This window comes from Chiloscyllium plagiosum, unplaced genomic scaffold (assembly GCF_037043375.1).
Source record: "Chiloscyllium plagiosum isolate Xiang-an unplaced genomic scaffold, Cpla_swu_hap1 HiC_scaffold_53X, whole genome shotgun sequence".
NCBI classification, from domain to species: domain Eukaryota; kingdom Metazoa; phylum Chordata; class Chondrichthyes; order Orectolobiformes; family Hemiscylliidae; genus Chiloscyllium; species Chiloscyllium plagiosum.
Window position 1 is genome coordinate 23,560,146 of NW_028270191.1, and position 21,042 is coordinate 23,581,187.

Here is a 21,042-nt window from a genome sequence, read left to right on the forward strand (position 1 = left end):
TTCTGTCCTGTCGGGAGTTGTTTGTGCTGGTAGAGTGGGGAAGTTCATTGACCTTCTTTCCACACTGCTCGGCTTTCCTTCAGACAGCTGGGACTGCATTGACACTGTTTCCTTTCCTCCCTCCCTGCAGTCACAGCATCACAGACTTAAGCAATCAACATTACTTGATCCAAGAGGCTACTCTTTAAATAGGAGACTGGGAGAGCATGATAACAGGGTTCCGCATTCTCTGCAATGGAAACCACTGAGTAACAAATGGAGAAAGGGGTCTTGGTTGATTTATTCTCTCTGTAGTTTAACAATTGCAGATCCTCAACAGTTGCCCAACTGAGATCAGCACAGACAATTGTGGAAGCTTCTGGTCTTTATGACTAAGTCCCACATCAGACAGACAAATTCAATTGGAAGAATCTTTTACAAATACCATAATTAACAAACAGGGTGGAATTCAACAATTAGAAGATAAAACTTACCCAGCATCTGTGCTATTTCCACAAAGCAATGGATCACCCATTCCTGCCACCCAGTAGAAATTTGCTGCAAGGAAACAGAATAATGTTTTAATTAGGTTCATTTCTTCACTACAATAATTAATCTTTTGCTTTTCCCCCACACAATGTGTAATTAAAGCTCTGAAAAACATTACAAATGTTACCTAATACCACAATCACAGTTGCTATTGGTGAGAAAATTTGAGACATTCCACAAAAAAGAAACGAACCATCAGCTCCAAGGTTAGGCTGCATTCTTTCACAGCCTTTTTTAGCCCCCTCAAGTTGGTATGGTAATCACTCTCTTCTTTAAGCCATCCCATTTGGCATGCCATTATCACATGAAGTGTTGGTCTCTTGTTGCTCCAAAACAGTTCTGGTTGAGATTGCAAATGGATTTGTCCAATGGGGATTGGCAAATGTTTATAACCAGCAGGATTATAAAGACGAGTGCAGAGGAAGGTATCAGAATCTTGTACAGAATAAATTTCCAGTGATCATAAATATGCCACAGAGGAGGAGGGGAATCAGTCTTGAACATCCAGTGCAAGACATACAACCGGATAGGTTGTATGGAGTTGTCTTGAGTAACTTTGGAAGGTGGGATAGGATGAGATAAGGTTTGCAAGACATTCTTCTCGAGACCAGATTTGTTGAGTAGAATGTATAATAAGGTAAACAACTGTGGAACAAATTAACTGACTTCATGGGACACATGGCCTTTTCTCATTGTGGGAATCCACTGTTCCAGTCAATTCAAATGGCTAGTATTAAAGATGTAGCTAACATCTAACACACAGCCTCATTGAAATAGGGGCCTAATTCCTAGCAGACTGTGGTTACCTGCCGAGCTTAGTTGAAACTGAGAAGTAGGTGGGTCAGGTTTGGGTTTGAAATTTTAACTTCCTGGTGACTCAACACATTTTGGGGGGGTTAAAATAACTCAATGTGCCAGCAGTATAACACACAGCTGAAGGGACTGAATTCGAGTTAAAACTGTCCAGTATTATCCATTAGGGCATAAATGGTTTCCAGTACTATGTTAAAATATAGTTGGGTATTTTTATCTTGTTGTTTCTGTCTACATCTTTTACCAAAGTGGAGGAGATGGGGAGATTAATATACAATTGACAGTGGGGCAGCCAAATTCAATGCAAAACAATTAAATATTGAAAGGGCTTTCATCAAACAATGATTTATCTCTCTCTCTTTCTCTCTCTCTCTCTCTCCACTATTCAGATGACATTCGATAGATGTGTAGCACAAAAGTATCCAGAAATTGCTGAGTGTCAGTATGTAAAAAGCATTTTAGGTAGGCTGCTTTCCACATACGTCTGAGGTGCACTCAGAATATATAAAATTACACAAGTGATCACTGTTAGCAATGTATTCTTACTGGCCATGTTTAAGGAAGATGACCCTTACAGATCACTCTTGTTTATCTGTTGCCAGTTGAAATGGGCTCTGCTGTGTAATGCTTAGGAGGTACTTGTTGTACAGAATTCAAACTAAAATCAGTATCCTTAGCTTTGTTAGTACTTTCTGCAACCTGTTGCTGCTTTGTTTTGAAGATTACATTCTGCTGCAAGACAAAGTCAAACTGTGCCAATGACTAAACATGGTTCAAAACTGCAAGAATGTCATAATATCAAATTGCCTAGGACAAGAATGTCCAATCAGTCTTTCTTTTAAAATACATGATTTGGAGATGCTGGTGTTGGACTTGGGTGAACAAAATCAAAAGTCACACAACACCAGATAATAGTCCAACAGGTTTAATTGGAAGCACGAGCTTTTGGAGCGCTGCTGCTTCATCAGGTGGTTGTGGAACCACCTGATGAAGGAGCAGCGCTCCAAAAGCTCGTGCTTCCAATTAAACCTGTTGGACTATTATCTGGTGTTGTGTGACTTTTAACTTTTAAAATACACAAATTGAGAGCTTGCTGAAAACAAGCACATGGTTGACAATCTCCTTTTTCCCTCTATTCCTTCTTTTTTCAAAATATTATCTTCTACCTGACAGAACAATATGTGACCCACACATTCACCGTCAAGCAAGAGGGCAACACTGTCACAAGCTTCTAGCACCCTCTATAACCAGTCAATTAGGCATATGTGAGCAGGAGGAATTATCACTCCCACTTTGTAAACTCTCTCTTAGTGGAGGTGTCGACTCTAGAGCTGCTAGACTTCAAGTTGACCAAACCCAAGTTTTCCAAATTGTGTATATCTATAAATTATATGGTGCAAATACTGACATCCATATAGTGTTCATTATTTTAAAGCTGATAAAGCCATTTATTCACACATAGGACAAAAGGAAATTGTCCATATACTGTACCATATTTTTAAAAATGGAGACTGCCAATTCTTCCAGTAATGCCCAACCAACCAAACGCATCCCACCTGGTCCACGTTCAATCAGCAAGGATTGACAGTTAACAGTTCTGGCTGCATCGCCATACCAACCATGGTCTGTTCTTGTCTCACATAAACTGGTATTCCCTTTCTAAGTTTGGTTTCTTGCATTCCAGTCTTGATGAGGACAAGAAAAAATGCTTTGATTGTTTTGTCGTTTTAGCAATGTTAAATTCATTCACAATGAATAATCTTGTAGCTAAAAACTAGTAACTTAGATATAGAATTGCATGGAATTACAGAATAGCAACAGTGCAGATAGAGGCCATTCAGCCCATTGAGCCTGCACTGACCCTCCAAACAGCATCCCACTCAGACCAGTCCATCTCCATTACCCCACATTTACCATAGTTGACCCACCTAACCTGCATATTATCAGGCAATTTAGCTTGGCCAATTTACCTGACCTGCACATCTTTGGACTATGGGAGGAAACCAGAGCACCTGGAGGAAACCCACGCAGACACTGGGAGGATGTGCAAACTCCACACAGACAGTCACCCAAGGCTGGAATCAAACCTGGGTCCCCAAATCTTTCTAGTCTTCCACAGCACCCAGTTTTTCCCAAGGCATCACTTTCTTCAAAATGAAAATACACCGCTTACATTTACTGCCATTGGATTCCATCACCCACTTCACTAAACTATAGGTTCTGAAGCCCAGGCTAATGCTGTAGGGACACGGATTCAAACCCCACCACGACAGCCGATGGAATTTAGATTCAGTTAAATCTGGAATGAAGTTTTTTTTAAAAAAATTCAGTCTCAGGAATAACTGTATCACAAGGACTACATGGGTATAAGATGACAACTCATTGCCGTGATGGCATGTGACATATGAATGTCAGGCAATGACTGTCTCTAACAAGAGAGAACTTAACCATTGCTTCTTGACATTTAACGTATCATTGAATCCTCCTTTATCAACATCCTGAGGGCTACCATTGACCAGAAACTGACCTAGACTAGCCATATAAATACAAGAGCAGGTCAGATGCTAGGAATCCTATGGTGAGTAACTCACCTCCTGACTCCTCAAAGTCTGTTCATCATCTACAATGCACAAGTCAGGAGTGTGGTGGAATACTGTCAAGAGTGTGGTGCTGGAAAAGCACAGCAGATCAGGCAGCATCAGAGAAGTAGGAGAATCGATGGTTCAGGCATAAGCCCTTCATCAGGAATCAGGAATGTGGTGGAATACAACTCCAACAACACTCAACACTTTCAAGACACTTGACACCATCCAGTTCAAAGCAACTCACTTGATTGGCAGCACAGCCACATACATTCACTGCCTCCATCACTGATGCTCAGTAGTAGCAATGTGTACCATCTACATGATGCTCTGCAGAAATTCACCAAAGATCCTGAGACAGCACCTGCCAAACTCACAACTACTTCCATCTAGAAAGACAAGGGCAACAGATACATCGGAACACCACCACCTGCAAGTTCCACTCCAAGCCACTTACTTGGATATATATGACCTTTCATTCAGTGTCACTGAGTCAAAATCCTGGAATTCCCTCCCTAGTGGAATCATGTGTCTGCCTGTAGTACATGAACTCCAGCAGTTCAAGAATGCAGCTCAGCACCACCTTATCAGGGACAATTAGGGATGGGGCAATAAATGCTGGCCCAAGTGGGAGGGGAAGTTGAAGTGTTCAGCCACGGGGCGGTGGGGTTGGTGGGTGTGGGTGTCCCAGAGATATTCTCTGAAATGATCTGCAAGAAGGCGTCCTGTCTTCCTGATGTAAAGGAGACCATATTGGGTGCAACGGATGCAGTAGATGACATTGGTAGAGGTACTGACTGATGTATCCTTCTGAGGATGTAGAAATACTTTTTCAGTCCCAGTTGTCATTCTTGTGTATCTCAGCTGCACCCCTCTCAAACCCAATATATTCTTCCTGCGGTGTGGTACAGAACTGAACACAGTACTCCAGATGGGACCTAACAAGAACTCTTTACAACCGTAGAAGAACTTCTGCCCCCTTGTGTGTCAAGGCCAAGATAAAGGCTATAATTCTATGAACCATTTAAAAGCATGGGAGCACCATCACCTGCAAGTTTCCCTCCAAGCCACTCACCATCCTGACTTGGAAATATATTGCCATTCCTTCAGTATCGCTGGGTCCAATTCCTGGAATTCCCTCCCTCAGGGCATTGTGGATCTATGTACAGCACATGGACCACAGAGGGTCAAGAAACCTGCTAGATTGTCCTCAGATCCAGAGTGGTAATGGGGAAATTGAGACTTGAATATATGACTGTACAGACTGCAAACGTCCTCACAAATGTCATCTGCCACAGTTTCAACCACTCAATCTATCAATGTCCTTCTGAAACTTCCTGTGTTCACTACACCGTTTACTTCTGTACCATCCAAATTCCGTTATCAGCAAACTTGAATATGCAGCTCTCGATTTCTTCATTATTTTTAATATCCATTCAAAGATTTGAGTGCAACTGGTAAGACTGGTACTTACTGCCCATGATAAGGTAATAGTGAGCTATCTTCTTGAATCGCTGCAGTCCATTTGATGCAGGTACACCTACAGTGTTGCTTATGTTATTGCTGAAAATGTGTTGCTGAAAAAACGCAGCAGGTCAGGCAGCATCCAAGGAACAGGAGAATCGACGTTTCGGGCATAAGCCCTTCTTCAGGAATGAGGAAAGTGTGTCCAGCAGGCTAAGATAAAAGGTAGGGAGGAGGGACTTGGGGGAGGGGCGTTGGAATTGCGATAGGTGGAGGGAGGTCAAGGTGAGGGTGATAGGCCGGAGTGGGGTGGGGTTGGAGAGGTCAGGAAGAAGATTGCAGGTTAGGAAGGCGGTGCTGAGTTCGAGGGATTTGACTGAGACAAGGTGGGGGGAGGGAAAATGAGGAAACTGGAGAAATCTGAGTTTATCCCTTGTGGTTGGAGGGTTCCCAGGCAGAAGATGAGGGGCTCTTCCTCCAACCGTCATGTTGCCATGGTCTGGCGATGGAGGAGTCCAAGGACCTGCATGTCCTTAGTGGAGTGGGAGGGGGAGTTAAAGTGTTGGGCTACAGGGTGGTTGGGTTGGTTGGTCCGGGTGTCCCAGAGGTGTTCTCTGAAAAGGCTTATAGTTATTGCCTACAACAAAAGAAAATCCTAAGGCCCAGGGACATTTTCCTGAGGGACACCACTGGTCACATGCTGGCAATTGTAGCATGTATCCATTATCTCTACTTTCTGTCTCCTAACACCAACCGAATTCCAAACCGATGACAATTGGTTACCTCCAATTCCATGTACATTGATCTTTAAAAACAATGTCTTGAGTGTAACCTTGTATGAAGTTTTCTGAAAGTTCATGTAAGTAATATGAATAGATAATCCATCACATTTGTGACCTCCTCAAAAAATTCACCCATGAACAATTGTTTTCTCCCATCCGTTAATATTTGGCCAAATACACAATCACCATTTCAAACTGCAGTTTCTAGTACCTTCCAGATACTACACATCAAACTAGTAGGTTTATAACTTTCAGCGTACTCTTTCCTACCCTTACTGAAACAATCAGGATTTCCCATGTCAAGGAACAATTCCTTAATCAAGTGTCTTTTGGAAGATTATGACTAAGGCAACTACAATTTCCTTACTTATTTGCTTTATTAACCTTTGGTCAAAACCTATCAGATTCTGGAAATTTGCCAATCTTCGGTGTCATTACTTTCGCTATTTCCATTTTGCTGACTGATATTAAATCTATTAAGTGCCTGCTGTCAATTTACTTTTCGTTTTCCTGTAATTTCTGGTATTTTAATCCTCTTCCTCTTCTGCAAATACCATAAGGAATAGGATAAGAGTAGGCCGTTCAGCCCCTCGAGCCTGCTCCGCATTCAATAGGATCATGGCTGATCTGACGTGTCCATTTTTCTGCCCTTTCCCCATAACCCTCAATTCCCCTACTGAGCAAGAGTCTATCTTAGCCTTTAGTATTCACAAGGACTCTGTCCCACCAGCAGAACTACAGCTGTCTGTGGCACGGAGTTCCAAAGACTCTGAACCCTCTGAGAGAAGAAATTCCTCCTCATCTTAATCTTAAATTGGTGCCCTTTTATTTTGAGGCTATGTCCTCTGTTCCTAAACTTCCCCATGAGAGGAAATATCTTCTCAGCATTTACCCTGTCAAGCCCCTTAAGAATCCTTATGCAAAGTTATAAACTTAGCAAGATTGCCGTTTCCCTATTTTCACTTACAATATCACCTGTGTTTCTCGTTCATAAGTGGTATCTTGCTGGGGACTTTCAACATCAGTTGGTTTCTTCTTAGCCAGATCACATTCTGCCGTATTTCCAGCATGCAAATGTTCGCCTCTCAATAATGAAAATGTAAAACTATGCTTCATGTAGTATTGCTGATATTAAACTAAATCATGGCACAATCAAACTATTTCATTCATTGCTCCAATTATGAATGGACTGAGGCATTGTCATTTTGTAGATCAAATCAGGGCACACAAGGCAATCCATGTTCCTAACAAAACTGTCTCATTCCTTGAGACAACTAGCTTACCCTGGATCCATGGTCAGTGGTTCATTTCAGACACAAGGAGCTTTGCAGCTACACAAAGCCTGCAGACCAGGGGTTAGCCATGCTTCTACATTCTGGACATACAAAATATGAGTAGGAGGCAACCAATCGACCCTTCAGGCCTGCTCCACCGTTCAATATGATCCTGGCTGACCATCTAACTTAGTCCCCTGTTCCCACTTTCTCCCCATACCCTTTGATCCCTTCAGCCCTAAGTACTATATTGAACTCCTTCTTGAAAATATTCAAGGTTTTGGCCTCTACCCTTTCCTGTAATAGAGAATTCCTCAGGCTCCCCACTCTTTGGGTGAAGACATTTCTCTTTATCTCAGTCCTGAATGGTCTACCACGTATCCTTAGACTGTGATCTCCTGGTTCTGGACTCCCCAGTCATCGGCGAAATGTAAACTCATCCTGAACTCCTCACAAATTATCCATAAACCACTTATGAATATTCTGAAACCTCATTTAGAACCAAAAATGATAGGTTTGTTGCTTATATAAGAGGATTCTTTAATTTCAAGACAAAAGTCTTTGGTATGGTCACAAGTGTCTTGCCTGCCTGCTAATTCAACAACTTATTCTTAGTTCTCTCTCTCGTATCTGGATAAGTCCTCCATGTTTGTGGCTTTTCCCGGATAAAAGAATTTCACATAAACACTTTAATGTATTCTTATTGACACATCCATCCAACTAAATTGTTCACTGTTGTGTAGGATTCAAGCACCTGGTGATACAAGTAAGGAAGGAGGAAATTTGGACAAAGTTTGCCAAGCAAAACAGCAAGAGCTGTACAATATGCTAGTAAGAAGGGCCATCCTCGCAGAGGGTCAAAAATAACAACAACACTCAAAAGACATTCAGACTTGTTTCCAGGGTTGAAGAATTTGGTGAAAAGATGGGCAAGTGAAGCTTATGACAGTCTTGTTGGGCCTAGTGGCTTTCTCAGTTTCTAAAAAGGTAGCATATAGAGCCATATAATATCAAGTATTCTCAATGGAAGAAATCAAGACACAAAGGTCAAATCAATGAAAGGTATTGCACATTGACATACCAACTGATCATGCCAAAACACTGCCAATAATTCCCTTCTAACAGGAGAAGCAATACACATAACCCAGAAATATGGATTATTCAATGCTTACTGTCATTCATAATGTAGTCATTAAAGTCAAAAATCCTTGTTCCATTTTCATCTGTGGCATTTAGATATGCTGGATTGGGTGGCCAAATGACACACTTCTGCCTCAAATTGCCCATAAACAACTGGAGTCCAATAAGGGCAAAGACACTCAGGCAGAATACAGTCAAAATCATTACATCAGACAGCTTCTTCACAGACTGGATTAGAGCACCCACAATGGTCTTCAGGCCTGTAGAAATAAACATACACTGTTATACCTATACTCTGGGTGAACACTCATCTCACATGTTCACAAAAAGAACAGAAATCACATTCCAGAAAAAGTTCATGCAGGAAAGCAAGCAGTGTTGAATGCAAACCATGTCAATGGATTTAATAACAATGCTTGAGCTCAAAACTAAAAGGGCTGTTGAAAAAGCTTGTGGTGGAGACAATTTTTAACGGTCACTAACAACTGGTTATTTTTAGTTTTGACTTATCAGACACAATTGCAGCATCATTAATAGCTAGCAGCAGGGCACATATGACTGATTCTTTAAGCAAGCTTGGGATTGGCACTCCTATGAGCAGGGGATTTGGATACTGTCTATCCTGGATTTCACTGTAATTTGCTAAGAAAAGATAGGATGGTTTGGTTGGGACATGGGTAAAATGCCACACTAGTGGAGTATTAGTTTCGAAGTGTGGGGTGAAGTAGACTGTTGAAGAAACAGTTTTGTTTTATATCAAATCATGATGCACTTGGCCTGAAATGCTTGATACTAAAATAAGGTAACTGAAATAATAACACATTCCATTCCTCTGCACTAAAAGTTCTCACTGAGAAACAAAATAAAAATTAATCGAGAAAATGTGAACTTGCATATCTTATTAGGTAGCACTCACCCATTATCATACACAGAATAAATTCTACTGTGTCCACTTCGATCTTCTATTGTACAGCTACAATACCCTTCCCATACTACAGTTCAGTTGTCCCAAAGTACCTATTTGCTACACCAGATAACTGAAAACTCAAATGAACAATTCTAATAAGTTATAATGCTCCAAAGGTTAATGCATTTTCAAGATGGTTGATGCAATAATTCAAAATACAAAGCTGAACTGAAATGATTAATTATGCAATCTCAGACTAACTTTAATTTACCCACATTGTTGAGTGAGCTTCATGTTTCTCACTAAATGGTGAGCAGGGTTTGTAATTCAACTACTTACTGACCTTTCAGAATCTATATTGTTCCAGCACAATGTGGTCAAGATACTTGGAGCAACATAACATGGGCTTTTGTCATCATCACTTTGACTACAGTATTGGCACACTAGTCCAGCATTAACCTGATAGGCCACATAGCCTTCCTTCCTACTATTGACTTTGTGATTTGAGTAGCCAGTTGTTAACAGTTTGATATGTGCTCATCTCTCATCTCAAAATCCTCTTTATCCATTGCAAAGTTTTTGACTTTATTGTCTTTCTCAATACCAATGCAGTCATTATTCCTACAAGCTTTCTTCTTATTGTCCCAGGTCCAAATTCACTCACAGTAACAACATAAAACCTGAACTTTACCGCTATTCAAAAACAAAAAGTCCCTTCACTGTAATGAAGGCAGTTCTCCAGTAGTTCACCAAAGCAAACATTCTTCACATAAGCCTTTGTCAGTGAGTAGCAGCAGATCCTTGGACCACAGACACACCGCAGAAAAGTTGAGTTCTATCGTCATCTGATGGCACCCCACAGATAATTTTCCCTTTGCAGCTACTGGGCAGTAAGAACCCTGCATGGTGAATTTTCTCTTCCTTAATTGAAGGGCACTGATACCAATTAAAATCAGATAACGCAGCGGAAATTAGCAACTGAGTTAAGGTTAGAGAAGTTATTTACTGGCCCACAAAACCTTATTTATTACATGACTATTAATACGGTCACCAGATAGTTGCTTCAAACTCAGACAGCTCAGAATCTCACAAGCCTGACCTACTAAGTTAATTTTGAATTGCTAATAGTTTTGTAATTTTTCTAAAATTTCCATTCAACTGCATGCATTAAATCCAGAGAATGCCAAACGTGAGTGTGACACAACAAGCCTCAATAGCTTTGGGATGAGTTAACCAGACACTGCTAATGCCTGCCTTGACTTTTACAACTACTTCCATCTTTATGCTCTCAGTGGCAATCTCCCATGGTAGAAACTGCTCAGTCCATTCCATTCTGAGTATTAAAAGAAAAAGCAGTCTTAAAGCCTAGTGCTCATTAAATGTCCTGTTAATGTCATCAGTGGCACTATTTGTTCAAATTACAGTATGAGCCTCCTGCTGGGGAATGAGCTAAATTCGATAAGAGGTCCCCAAAAAATAAGTATGGAAAGCGTAACAGCAATGAACACTAAGGCAAATTGACTCTGTTTTTGCTAGGACTGAACTTATCTCCACTGTTTAGGAGGCATCAAATTAAATTATACTTGGTTATTTCATATTGTCAGAATGCTTATTAGCTCAGGCCAAGTAAACAGATTTGATAGCTCCACTAGAATTGTTGAGAGGTTTATTTGGGACAAGGGTACACAGCTTTTGCAGAATCACAGCTATAACTACCTTTCTAAGAGCAGAAAGGCAGAGCTCAATCACTTTAAGAGAAGATTATCTGTGGTGCAATCATTGATTTTGCACTCAAATGGAGGACCAGGTCACTTTAAACAGGTACAATTATGCATTTTTTAAAAACATTTACAAGATATAGGCATAATTTCTTGCCCATCCCCAATTGTCCAGAGGGCAGTTAAGAGTCAAGTGCATTGCTGTTGGTCTGGACTCATGTGTAGGTCAGACCTGGTGGGAGTAGGGAACAATAGAGATATTGAGGCTCTGGTAAGGAATAAGGAGGAGGTATATGTTAGATATAGACAACTCTGGGATCAAGTGAAGCTCTTGAAGAGTATAAGGGGAGGAGGGACATTCTTAAGAAGGAAATCAGAAGGTCAAAAAGGGGATATGAAAGAGCCTTGGCAGATAAGGTTAAGAATAATCCAAAGAGAATCTACAAGAACATTAAAAGCAAAAAAGCAACTAGGGAGAGAATAGGGCCCCTGAAAGATCAACAAATTCATCTATGTATGGAACCACATGAGAAGGAAGAGACACTAAACAAATATTTTGTGTGAGTATTTACTGGGGAGAAAGGCATGGAGTCGAGGGAACTCGGGGAAATAAATATTGATGTCTTGAAAACAGTCCACATCACAGAAGAGGAGGTCTTAAAAAACATAAAGGCAAATAAATCTCTGGGACCTGATCAGGTGTATCCCAGGACAGTGTGGGAAGCAAGGGAAGAAATGGTGGGTTCTCTGGCAGAGATATTTGCATGATCTACAGCCACGGGTGAGGTGCTGGAGGACTGGAAGGTGGCTAATGTTGTGCCTTTATTTAAAGAAGGCTGCAAGGAGAAGCCTGGGAACTACAGAACTGCATCAGTGTTGGGTAAGTTGTTGGAGGGGATTCTGAGGATTTACATGTATTTGGAAAGGTAAGGATTGAATAGGGATAGTCAACATGATTTTGTGCATGGGGAATGAGGTCTCACCAACTTGATTGAGTTTTTTGAGGTCATGACCAAAAAGATTGATGAAGGCAGAGCAGTAGGCATTGTTTACATGGACTTTAGTAAAGTCTTTGACAAAGTTCCACATGGTAGATTAATTAGTAAAGTTAGGTCACATGAGATTCAGGGAGAGCTTCCCAATTGAATACTAAAAAAGCTTCATGGCAGGAGACAGAGGGTGGTGGTGGAGAGTTGTTTTTCAGACTGGAGGCCGATGGCCAGCGGTGTTTTGCAGGAACAGGTGTTGTGTCCACTGTTGTTAGCCATTTGTATATATGATTTGGGTGAGAGTACAGGAGGCATGGTTCATAAGTTTGTGAATGACACCAAAATTGGTGGCATAATGGACAGTAAAGAAGGTTATCTACAATTACAAAGGGATCTTGATCAATTGGGCCAATGGGCTGAGGTCTTGCAAATGGAGTTTAATTTTGATAAACGGAAAGTATTATATTTTGGTAAGACAAATAACTTATACAGTTAATGGTAGGGCCCTGGGAAGTGCTGTCAAAGAGACAGACCTAGGATTTCAGGTATATAGTTCATTAAAAATTGCATCACAGGTAATCATGGTGATAAAGAAGGCAATTTGGCATGCTTGATTTTTTTTAATTGCTCAGACCATTAAGTATAGAAGTTGAAACTTCATGTTGCAGTTGTATCGGATGTTGGTGAGGCACCTTTGGAGTTCTGGTCGCCCTGTTATAGGAAGGACATTATTAAATTGGAGAGGGTGCAGAAAAAATTAACAAGTATGTTACCAGGACTGGAAGGTTTGAGTTATAAGGAAGGGCTGAATAGGCTGGGATTTCTTTTCATTGCAATGTAGAAGTTTGAGGTGTGACCTTATAGGGGTTTATAAAATCATGAGGGGCATAGATAAGGTGACTAGCAAAGGTCTTTTCCCCAGGGTAGGGAAGTTCAAAACTAGAGGGCATAGATTTAAGGTGAGAGGAGAAAGATTTACAAGGAACTTGAGGGGCAACTTTTTTCACACAGTGGCTGGTTCATATGTGGATGAAACTGCCAGAGGAAGTGGTAGAGGCAAGTACAGTTACAACATTTAAAAGACATTTTGACAGGTACATGAATAGGAAAGGTTTAGCAGGATATGGGCCAAATACTGTCAAATGGGCCTTTTTTAGTTTGGGAAACTTGGTTGGCATGGATGAGTTGGACCAAAGGGTCTGTTTCCATGCTGTATGACTCTATGACATCTGATTTCCTCCTTTGAAAGACATTAGCGAACCAGATGACAATCAATACTGGTTTCACGGTCATCTTGAGACTCTTAATTTCAGATTTTCAATTGAATTCAAATTCCACCATCTGTCAAGCCCAGGTCATTACCGGGTGTCCAGTGATTAATAGTCTAGTGAAAACAGCACTGAGCCATTGCCTTCTCTTGGTGAGGGTGTGTGGCCTATACCTAACTGAAGGCATGTCTTTGAGAATTTGATAATACTCAACAGAAATTCTCAAAATACTTCATTTCTTTATATCAATCAACTCCATCACAACTTAGCAAACTGGCAACAGAAGCAACAGCAAAACGTTAACAAATTGTAAGGAACAGTTCAGTGGCGCAGCATAATATCCATCTTCCTCTGCCACAAAGCCTCCTGTATATTTAAAATTTGGATAGGTTAAATGAAATAACACTTGTGTCGCAATCAAAGAGATGCAAACACCATAAAACACTCGAAGAAAGTAGAAACTTCTGCCCCCTTGAGCTTCCTCAAGAGAGAAATTGAGAATTAAAACAATTGAAGCAGTTATGAATGAGCCGTTACTTTGCAATCTGGTTTGGGGAGGTTGATTTGCCAATTTGTGCGAAGTACTAATGAAGTATTCTGACATTACTTATTCATTTAACCTTAATTAACCATCTCATTGATGTTACATTGCTATGGAAACAATTGAACCAGCAACAGATGCTCACACCAATCTGTGCCCAAGATCCACAGATGTAGGGCACAAACTGCATTTACACCATAAGCTGACTTTGGTACCTAAGAGTTAAAGCTTCTAACAGAGTAGTCCCTCCTGAATACTGTCACACAGCTCTTTGTTGAATCTTCATGTCAACAAGCACAATCTACCAAGTAAAGACCTCTGCTCCCAGCCATTAATTCATCAGGTGCCCAAGGGGACAAGGTCCCTACTGCATTTTTTTTTCAAATCAGATTTGACAAACCACTTATGTTCCATGTCAAATCTAAACAAGACAGGATTGCTATCTTCAAGGGGTTTCACCTCCACAATCTGGTGAGGACCCAAATCAGGAGTTATATTGTCTTTTCTGAATTGCTGTGAAGGAACTATTAACTCCAGGCATCAAACTGATTCCTGTCTTTGACAAAGCCTACATTGGGAGACTTCCTTCTTTGGAGGACAATACTGCACCTTAAAAGGTTCCTCACTGTCTCTTCTGGTGTTACACTGTTGCACCCAGTGCAACACCACTCATGTTCAATTGCTCACTCTGGTAAGCTCCAGTCTGATGGTGGGAATCCTGACATGAGCCAGTCACATAAGTGCAATGAGGCTTGACTCAGGAATGAAGGTCAGGACTAGGATAGAGAGAGATGTGTAGGAAGAGTGATTTCCCACCTTCCTGGAACTTAGCTCCAAACAGTAGAATTTTTCCCACCACTCCAACCTCTGCATCTCCTACAGTGACGTGAGGTTGTATTTGGCTTACACTAGTGCAAAGTAATGGCATAATTTACTAACAGTGCGATGCTTCACACTTTAACAAATTGTGCAAAGTTTCTCAAGCAGGGCACCTCCTAATACTTTGAGGTTGCACCAGAAATAATCTCTTTAAGACTGCCTCATAAATCTTTTGTATTTTACCAAACAGTGCATTGTTGTTATGGATAACTCGATAAAGCATCAAAATGTAACAAACATTTGGACACTGGAGAGGAGAGTTCTGACGATATTCACTTCTACAGTGAGCACTTCCAATCTGGCTTATTTGCTTTGCATCAGTCTATGCAAGTACTGGTTTAAAACTACTACCTCATGTTGAACCAAGTTCTTTTTTAAATCATTGCATTTAATTTACATACTGGTTGCAATTTGCAGACAAATTCCTGGGCAAAAGATCAGGAAGTCGTGTCAGAGTGCAAATCTGGATTTGGTAATTTGTAAATTGTCATTGGAGATGCTACTCTTTGAGGGTGGAAAACAAGTTAAAGACACCTAGAAGGTCCCAAATTACATTCTGCAGATAGCTTGAGCAAACCTCTGCCCAATATTTTAAAATAACATATTGACGGGCGGCACGGTGGCACGCACGGGCGGCACAGTGGTTAGCACTGCTGCCTCACAGCGCCTGAGACCCGGGTTCAATTCCCGCCTCAGGTGACTGACTGTGTGGAGTTTGCACGTTCTCCCCGTGTCTGCGTGGGTTTGCTCCGGTTTCCTCCCACAGTCCAAAGATGTGCAGGTCAGGTGAATTGGCCATGCTAAATTGCCCATATTGTTAGGTAAGGGGTAAATGTAGGGGTATGGGTGGGTTGCGCTTCGGCGGGTTGGTGTGGACTTGTTGGGCCGAAGGGCTGTTTCCACACTGTAATCTAATCTAATCTAAACATCAAGAATACATTATTATTGAACAGCATTTACCTTGCCATATGCCACAGAGCCATCTCAACTGGCTGCATATATTTGAAAAATTGCACATAGGATGTGGGCACCATTTGTCGCCCATCCCTAATTGCCCAGAGGGCACTTAAGACCACATTGCTGTGGGTGTGGAGTCACATGTAGGCCAGAAGAGTAAGGTGGGCAGATTTCCTTCCCGAAAGGATATTGATTAACAAGATGGGTTTTAAACGATAATCAACAGTGGTTAAATGGGCGCCATTCAACTCACCCTTTTTTTAAAATTCCAGAATGTTATTCAATTCAAATCTGACATGGTGGGATTCGAATCCACGTCCCCAGCACTTTAGCCTGGGGCTTTGGATTATGAGTCGAAAAGTGTGGTGCTGGAAAAGCACAGGTCAGGCAGCATCCGAGGAGCAGAAGAATCAATGTTTCAGGCATAAGCCATTCATTGGCCCTTCCTGATGAAGGGCTTATGCCCTAAACGTTGATTTTCCTGCTCCTCGGATGCTGTCTGACCTGCTGTGCTTTACCAGTGCCACTCTAATCTAGACTCTGGTTTCCAGCACCTGCAGTCATTGTTTTTAAATTTTCCTAATCAGTCTGTTCAGAGATGTTACAACACACTGTTGCAAAAGGTGGGACTGGAACACAGGTCACTTGGCTCAGTAGTAGGGAGACCATTGCACCACAAGAACCCTTGCCAAGCCTGAAGTGCTACTAACTGGCACTGAATTTTTGACACTTGTGGTCTCACTATGCTAACTTCTGATCAGGCTCAAAGATGTTTCTCATAACTGAAATCTGTACCAAGCTCATCCAAGGCTTGACCATTGCTCTCGCAATCGAGGAGGGTCCTCTAACAACTCTTGCATTTGTAAAGGTGGTGTCTTTCATTTTTGTGCTTCTTGAAATTGTGGATTGAAATGAGAAGGAATTGTTTTAAAACTGGTTTTTAAAAGATTGCTGCATGTTTTGAAAAGTAGTAAACTGACACTCATGGCAGGCATCATTTAAATAGCTGCTTGAACACAAAAAAAGTCAACATAGTTTAGGTTGCAGACAAACTGGACCTGAGGGGCCAGGTTAGATGCAACTGTGGTTGGCAACAAGACATTGATTGGTCTATGGAGCAGTGACCAGTTATCAATAACAAAGCCCTCATGCCCAGCCCACCAACAACCGTGTGATTGGTTCTCAGGTCATTTTAAAGAAAGTTATTCATTCAAGGGATGTGGGCATCGCTGGCTAGGCAAGCATTCTTTGCCCATCCATAATTACTCAGAGGGCAGTTTAAGAGTCAACCACATTGCTGTGTGGTCAGGAGTCACATGAAGGCCAGACAAGATAAGGAAGTTTCCTTCGATAAAGTACATCAGTGAACTAGACAGGTTTTTTCTGACAATCAATATTAGACTCTTAGTTCCAAATTTTAAAAATTGAATTCAAATTCCACCATCTACCGTGGCAGGATTTGAACCTGGGTCCCCAAAACATTATCATGGTCTCTGGATTAACTGTCAAACAATAATACCACTCAGCCAGTGCCTCCCCTTATGAACAATTTGGGACTGGAAACAAGATTCAGACAAGCGATTTGATCTCGACACTAGCTCAGGAGCTGTCTCTCTGTTCTCTGCAGTCAAAACTCACTTTAAGCTTGAAGAAAACCAGTTCATCTGCCTTCAGCAGATGAAGCAATGAATATTTGGGTCTGGTATTAGAAAGTAAGACAGGTAAAGGAAAACATCAGGTTCTGTACTGCATTTAAGGCATGGCACTGGAAACTGCAAAGGACATCTTGCAGGTGCTAGCACTCCTAGGGACACTTCAAGTGTCCCTAGCACACTTGAAAGGGAACTTTCAAAACCCAATTGATTGACTTGGCAGATAAACTGGAGGTAGCACAGCCTGGCAGAATCAGACAAATTTCTGAACAGGATAGAAACAAAACGACATAACAGCTGAAAACTGACTACTGCCTCACCGCTAATCTTCAAACTCCATGCCACAACTTTCCCTATCTTACTGGTGTTCCTCAAAGCTTCTTTTGTACAAGTTATAAGTGTATCATCACACAAGCTTTTGGAAAAAAAACAAATAAAATGAAGAGAGTACTCAGAGGAGCATATACCTCTGCCACACTCTGTTAGCAATCCACACCATGCGACATTAACTTGACATTATTACAACGATGCCACTCTTCTTTGAGGCTTTTACATACCTGATTGATGCCTTATAACATCAAAGCAGAGAAACTATTTTCTTTCAGTAAGAGCTTCAATCTCACTGCAGAAGCTTCAAGTTAATCCGCATCCAACAACCTGCTCTGAAACCTCTGCTCATGTTTTGACAAGTGTGACAAATTGCACCACTGCAGCTGAGACAACTAACAATATTCTAAAAACAAAGTTAATTCATCTTATTGCCCATTGTCAACAGATCCTTTAAAAAAAATTCCAGGATTAGGATCGTGATCTGGATTTGCATTTTCATCAAGAACAAATCTGTTTTTCCTTGGCCCATACCCAATTTGTGCACCAGATTTCACTGAAATCCATTCAGTAGATTTTGAGATAGATTGCTTATAAATAAACAGACTAACAAGTGTGTAAACATTACCTGTTTCGATCTTCAGTGGCAATGATGAGTGATGGTTCTTTTTGAAATCAATCACATTTAAACATTTGTTTTTGGATGCGAGCATAGCTGAAAAGGCCAGCATTTATTGCTCATCTCAAATTTTCCTTGAGAAGGTGGTGGTGAGCCACCTTCTTGAAATACTGCACTCTGTGAGGTCTAGGGGCACCTACAGTGTCATGAAGATGGGTTTCCAGGTTTTGGACCCAGCAACATTCAAGTCAGGATGGTGAGTGGCTTAGAAGGGTATTTGCAGGTGGTGGTGGTGGTGGTGTGCCCATATATCTGCTGCCCTTGTCCTTCTAAATGGAAGTGGCCATGGGTTTGGAAGGTGCAGTCTAAGGAGCCTTGGTATGTTGCTATAGTGTATCTTGTAGCTGGTACACACTGCTGCTGCTACTGAGTGTCAGTGGTGGAGGAAGTAAATATTGACGGTGGTGAATGTGGTGACAATTAAGTGGCTGTTTTGTCCTGGATGGTGTCAAATAATATTGGAGCTGCACCCAACCAGACAAGTGTGAAGTATTCCATCAGACTCCTGACATGTGCCTTGTTGTTGGTGGACAGGCTTTGGGGAGTTAGGAGGGTGTTACTCACTGCTGAATTCTTAGCCTGTGACCTGCTGTTGTAACTAGTACATTTATAAGGCTAGTCCTGTTGAGCCTCTGGTCAATGATAACCCCAGGATGTTGATAGTGAAGGTGTCAGTGATGGCGATGCCATTGAATATCAAGGAGCAATGGTTATATTCTCTTAGTTGATGATGGCCATTGCCTGACATTTGTGTGAGATGAGTGTTACTTGCCACTTTTCATTCCCAAGCCTGGATATTGTCCAGGTCTTGATGAATTTGCATGTTGACTGCTTCAATATCTGAATATCTGAGAAGTCGTGAATGATGCTGAACATTGTGTAATTATGTTGGAGGGAAGTCCACTCTGTAACTAGACCAATATAGCAGCAACTATACCTTTATGAGATACCTCGATCAGACTGATAGTAAAGTAACCCGAAGGTGGAACAGATCATTCACACATCCCCACCCCCAACTTTTTACTGGCATTATATTCCTAACATTTTTTATCACTTCCCCTGTTCTGGTTGAATGCCTTTCTCGTCTTATGACTTTTCTATAAGTTCTTTGTTTTAACTTCAAAAGACTTCATCATATTTCACGCTGTCACTTTATTTCAGGTTATCCATGTAAACAATGTCCACCACTTTGCCCTCATCAATCTTTTTGGTTACTTCATTAAAAAACTCAATCAAGTTTGTGAGACATGATTTTCCTCACACAAAGCCATGCTGACTATCCCTAATCAATCTTTGCCTCTCCTTCCTCAATGTAAATCCCTTCTTTCAGAATCAACTCTAACAACTTCCCCACCACCGATGTCAGGCTCACAGGCCTCTAGTTTCCAGGCTTCTCCTTATAGCCTTTCTTAAACAATGGCACAACATTAGCTACACTCTAGTCCTCCAGTGCTTCATCCGTGTTTAAAAATGATATAAATATTTCTGCTAGGGGCCTTGTAATTTCCTACCTAATTTCCCTCAACATCCTGGGAAACACTTGATCAGGTCGTGGAGATTTATCTACCTTTATGTTTTCTAAGACCTCCAGCATTTCCATTTCTGTTATGTGAACTGTTTTCAAAACATCAATATTTATTTCCAAGTTCTCTAGTCTCCAACTCTTTCTCAACAGTAACAACTGACACAAAATATTCATATGCTATCTCTCCCAACTCCTAAGGTTCAACACAAAGATGACCTCATTGATCTTTAAGGGGTCCTACTCTCTCTCTAGTTGCTCTCTTGCTCTTAATATATTCGTAGAATCTTCTGAATTATCTTTAATCAAGGCTCTCTCATAACTCCTCTTTGCCCTCCTGATTACCTTCTTAAGAATGCCCTTTCAGTCTTTATACTCTTCAAGAGATTTATTTGTTCCAAGTGTCTACATCTAATTTATGATTCATTTTTATTCTTGACTAGAACCTCAATATCTCTATTAATTCATTTTTCCTTGATCTTACCAGCCTTACCTTTCACTCTAACAGGAACATAATGCCTCTGAACTCACGTTATCTCACTTTTGAAAGCCTCCCACTTGTCAGTCACCTCTTTACCTGTGAACAATCTACTCCAATCAACTTTTGAAAGTTCCTGTCTCATACCATTAAAACTTGTCTTACTCCAATGAGGAACTTTAACTTTTATACAAGGCCTATCCTTTGGCATAAACTGCTTTAAAACTAATACAATTATGATCACTAGTCCCAAAGTGTTCCCCTACAAACACTTCAGTCACTTGCCCTGCCTTTTTTCCCCAAGAGAAGGTCAGGTTTTGCTCCTTCTCTCGTAGGAACATTTATATATTGATAAAGAAAACTATCTTGAACATATTTAACAAATTCTTCACCATTCAAACTTCTAACACTATGGCAGTCCCAGTCAATATTTGGAAAATTAAAATCCCCTACTATTACAACCCTATTATTCTTACACATATTTGAGATCTCGCTATATATTTGCTTCTCAATTTCCCTCTGACTGTTGGGGGAGGGGTACT

General features: G+C 41.0%; 1 protein-coding gene across 8 annotated transcripts in view; it reads right to left on the minus strand.

Moving 5' to 3' along the window:
• Positions 1 to 21,042, minus strand: part of LOC122543258 (sodium channel protein type 8 subunit alpha-like) — a 418,530-nt gene that overhangs the window by 289,936 nt on the left and 107,552 nt on the right. For all 8 annotated transcript variants that reach the window (XM_087985565.1, XM_087985570.1, XM_087985567.1 and 5 more), the window contains exons 8-9: positions 8,616 to 8,843; positions 474 to 537 (exon numbers count right to left, since the gene is read on the minus strand). In XM_087985565.1, coding sequence (XP_087841691.1) covers positions 474 to 537; positions 8,616 to 8,843 — 292 coding nt within the window. The remainder of the gene's footprint in view (positions 1 to 473; positions 538 to 8,615; positions 8,844 to 21,042) is intronic.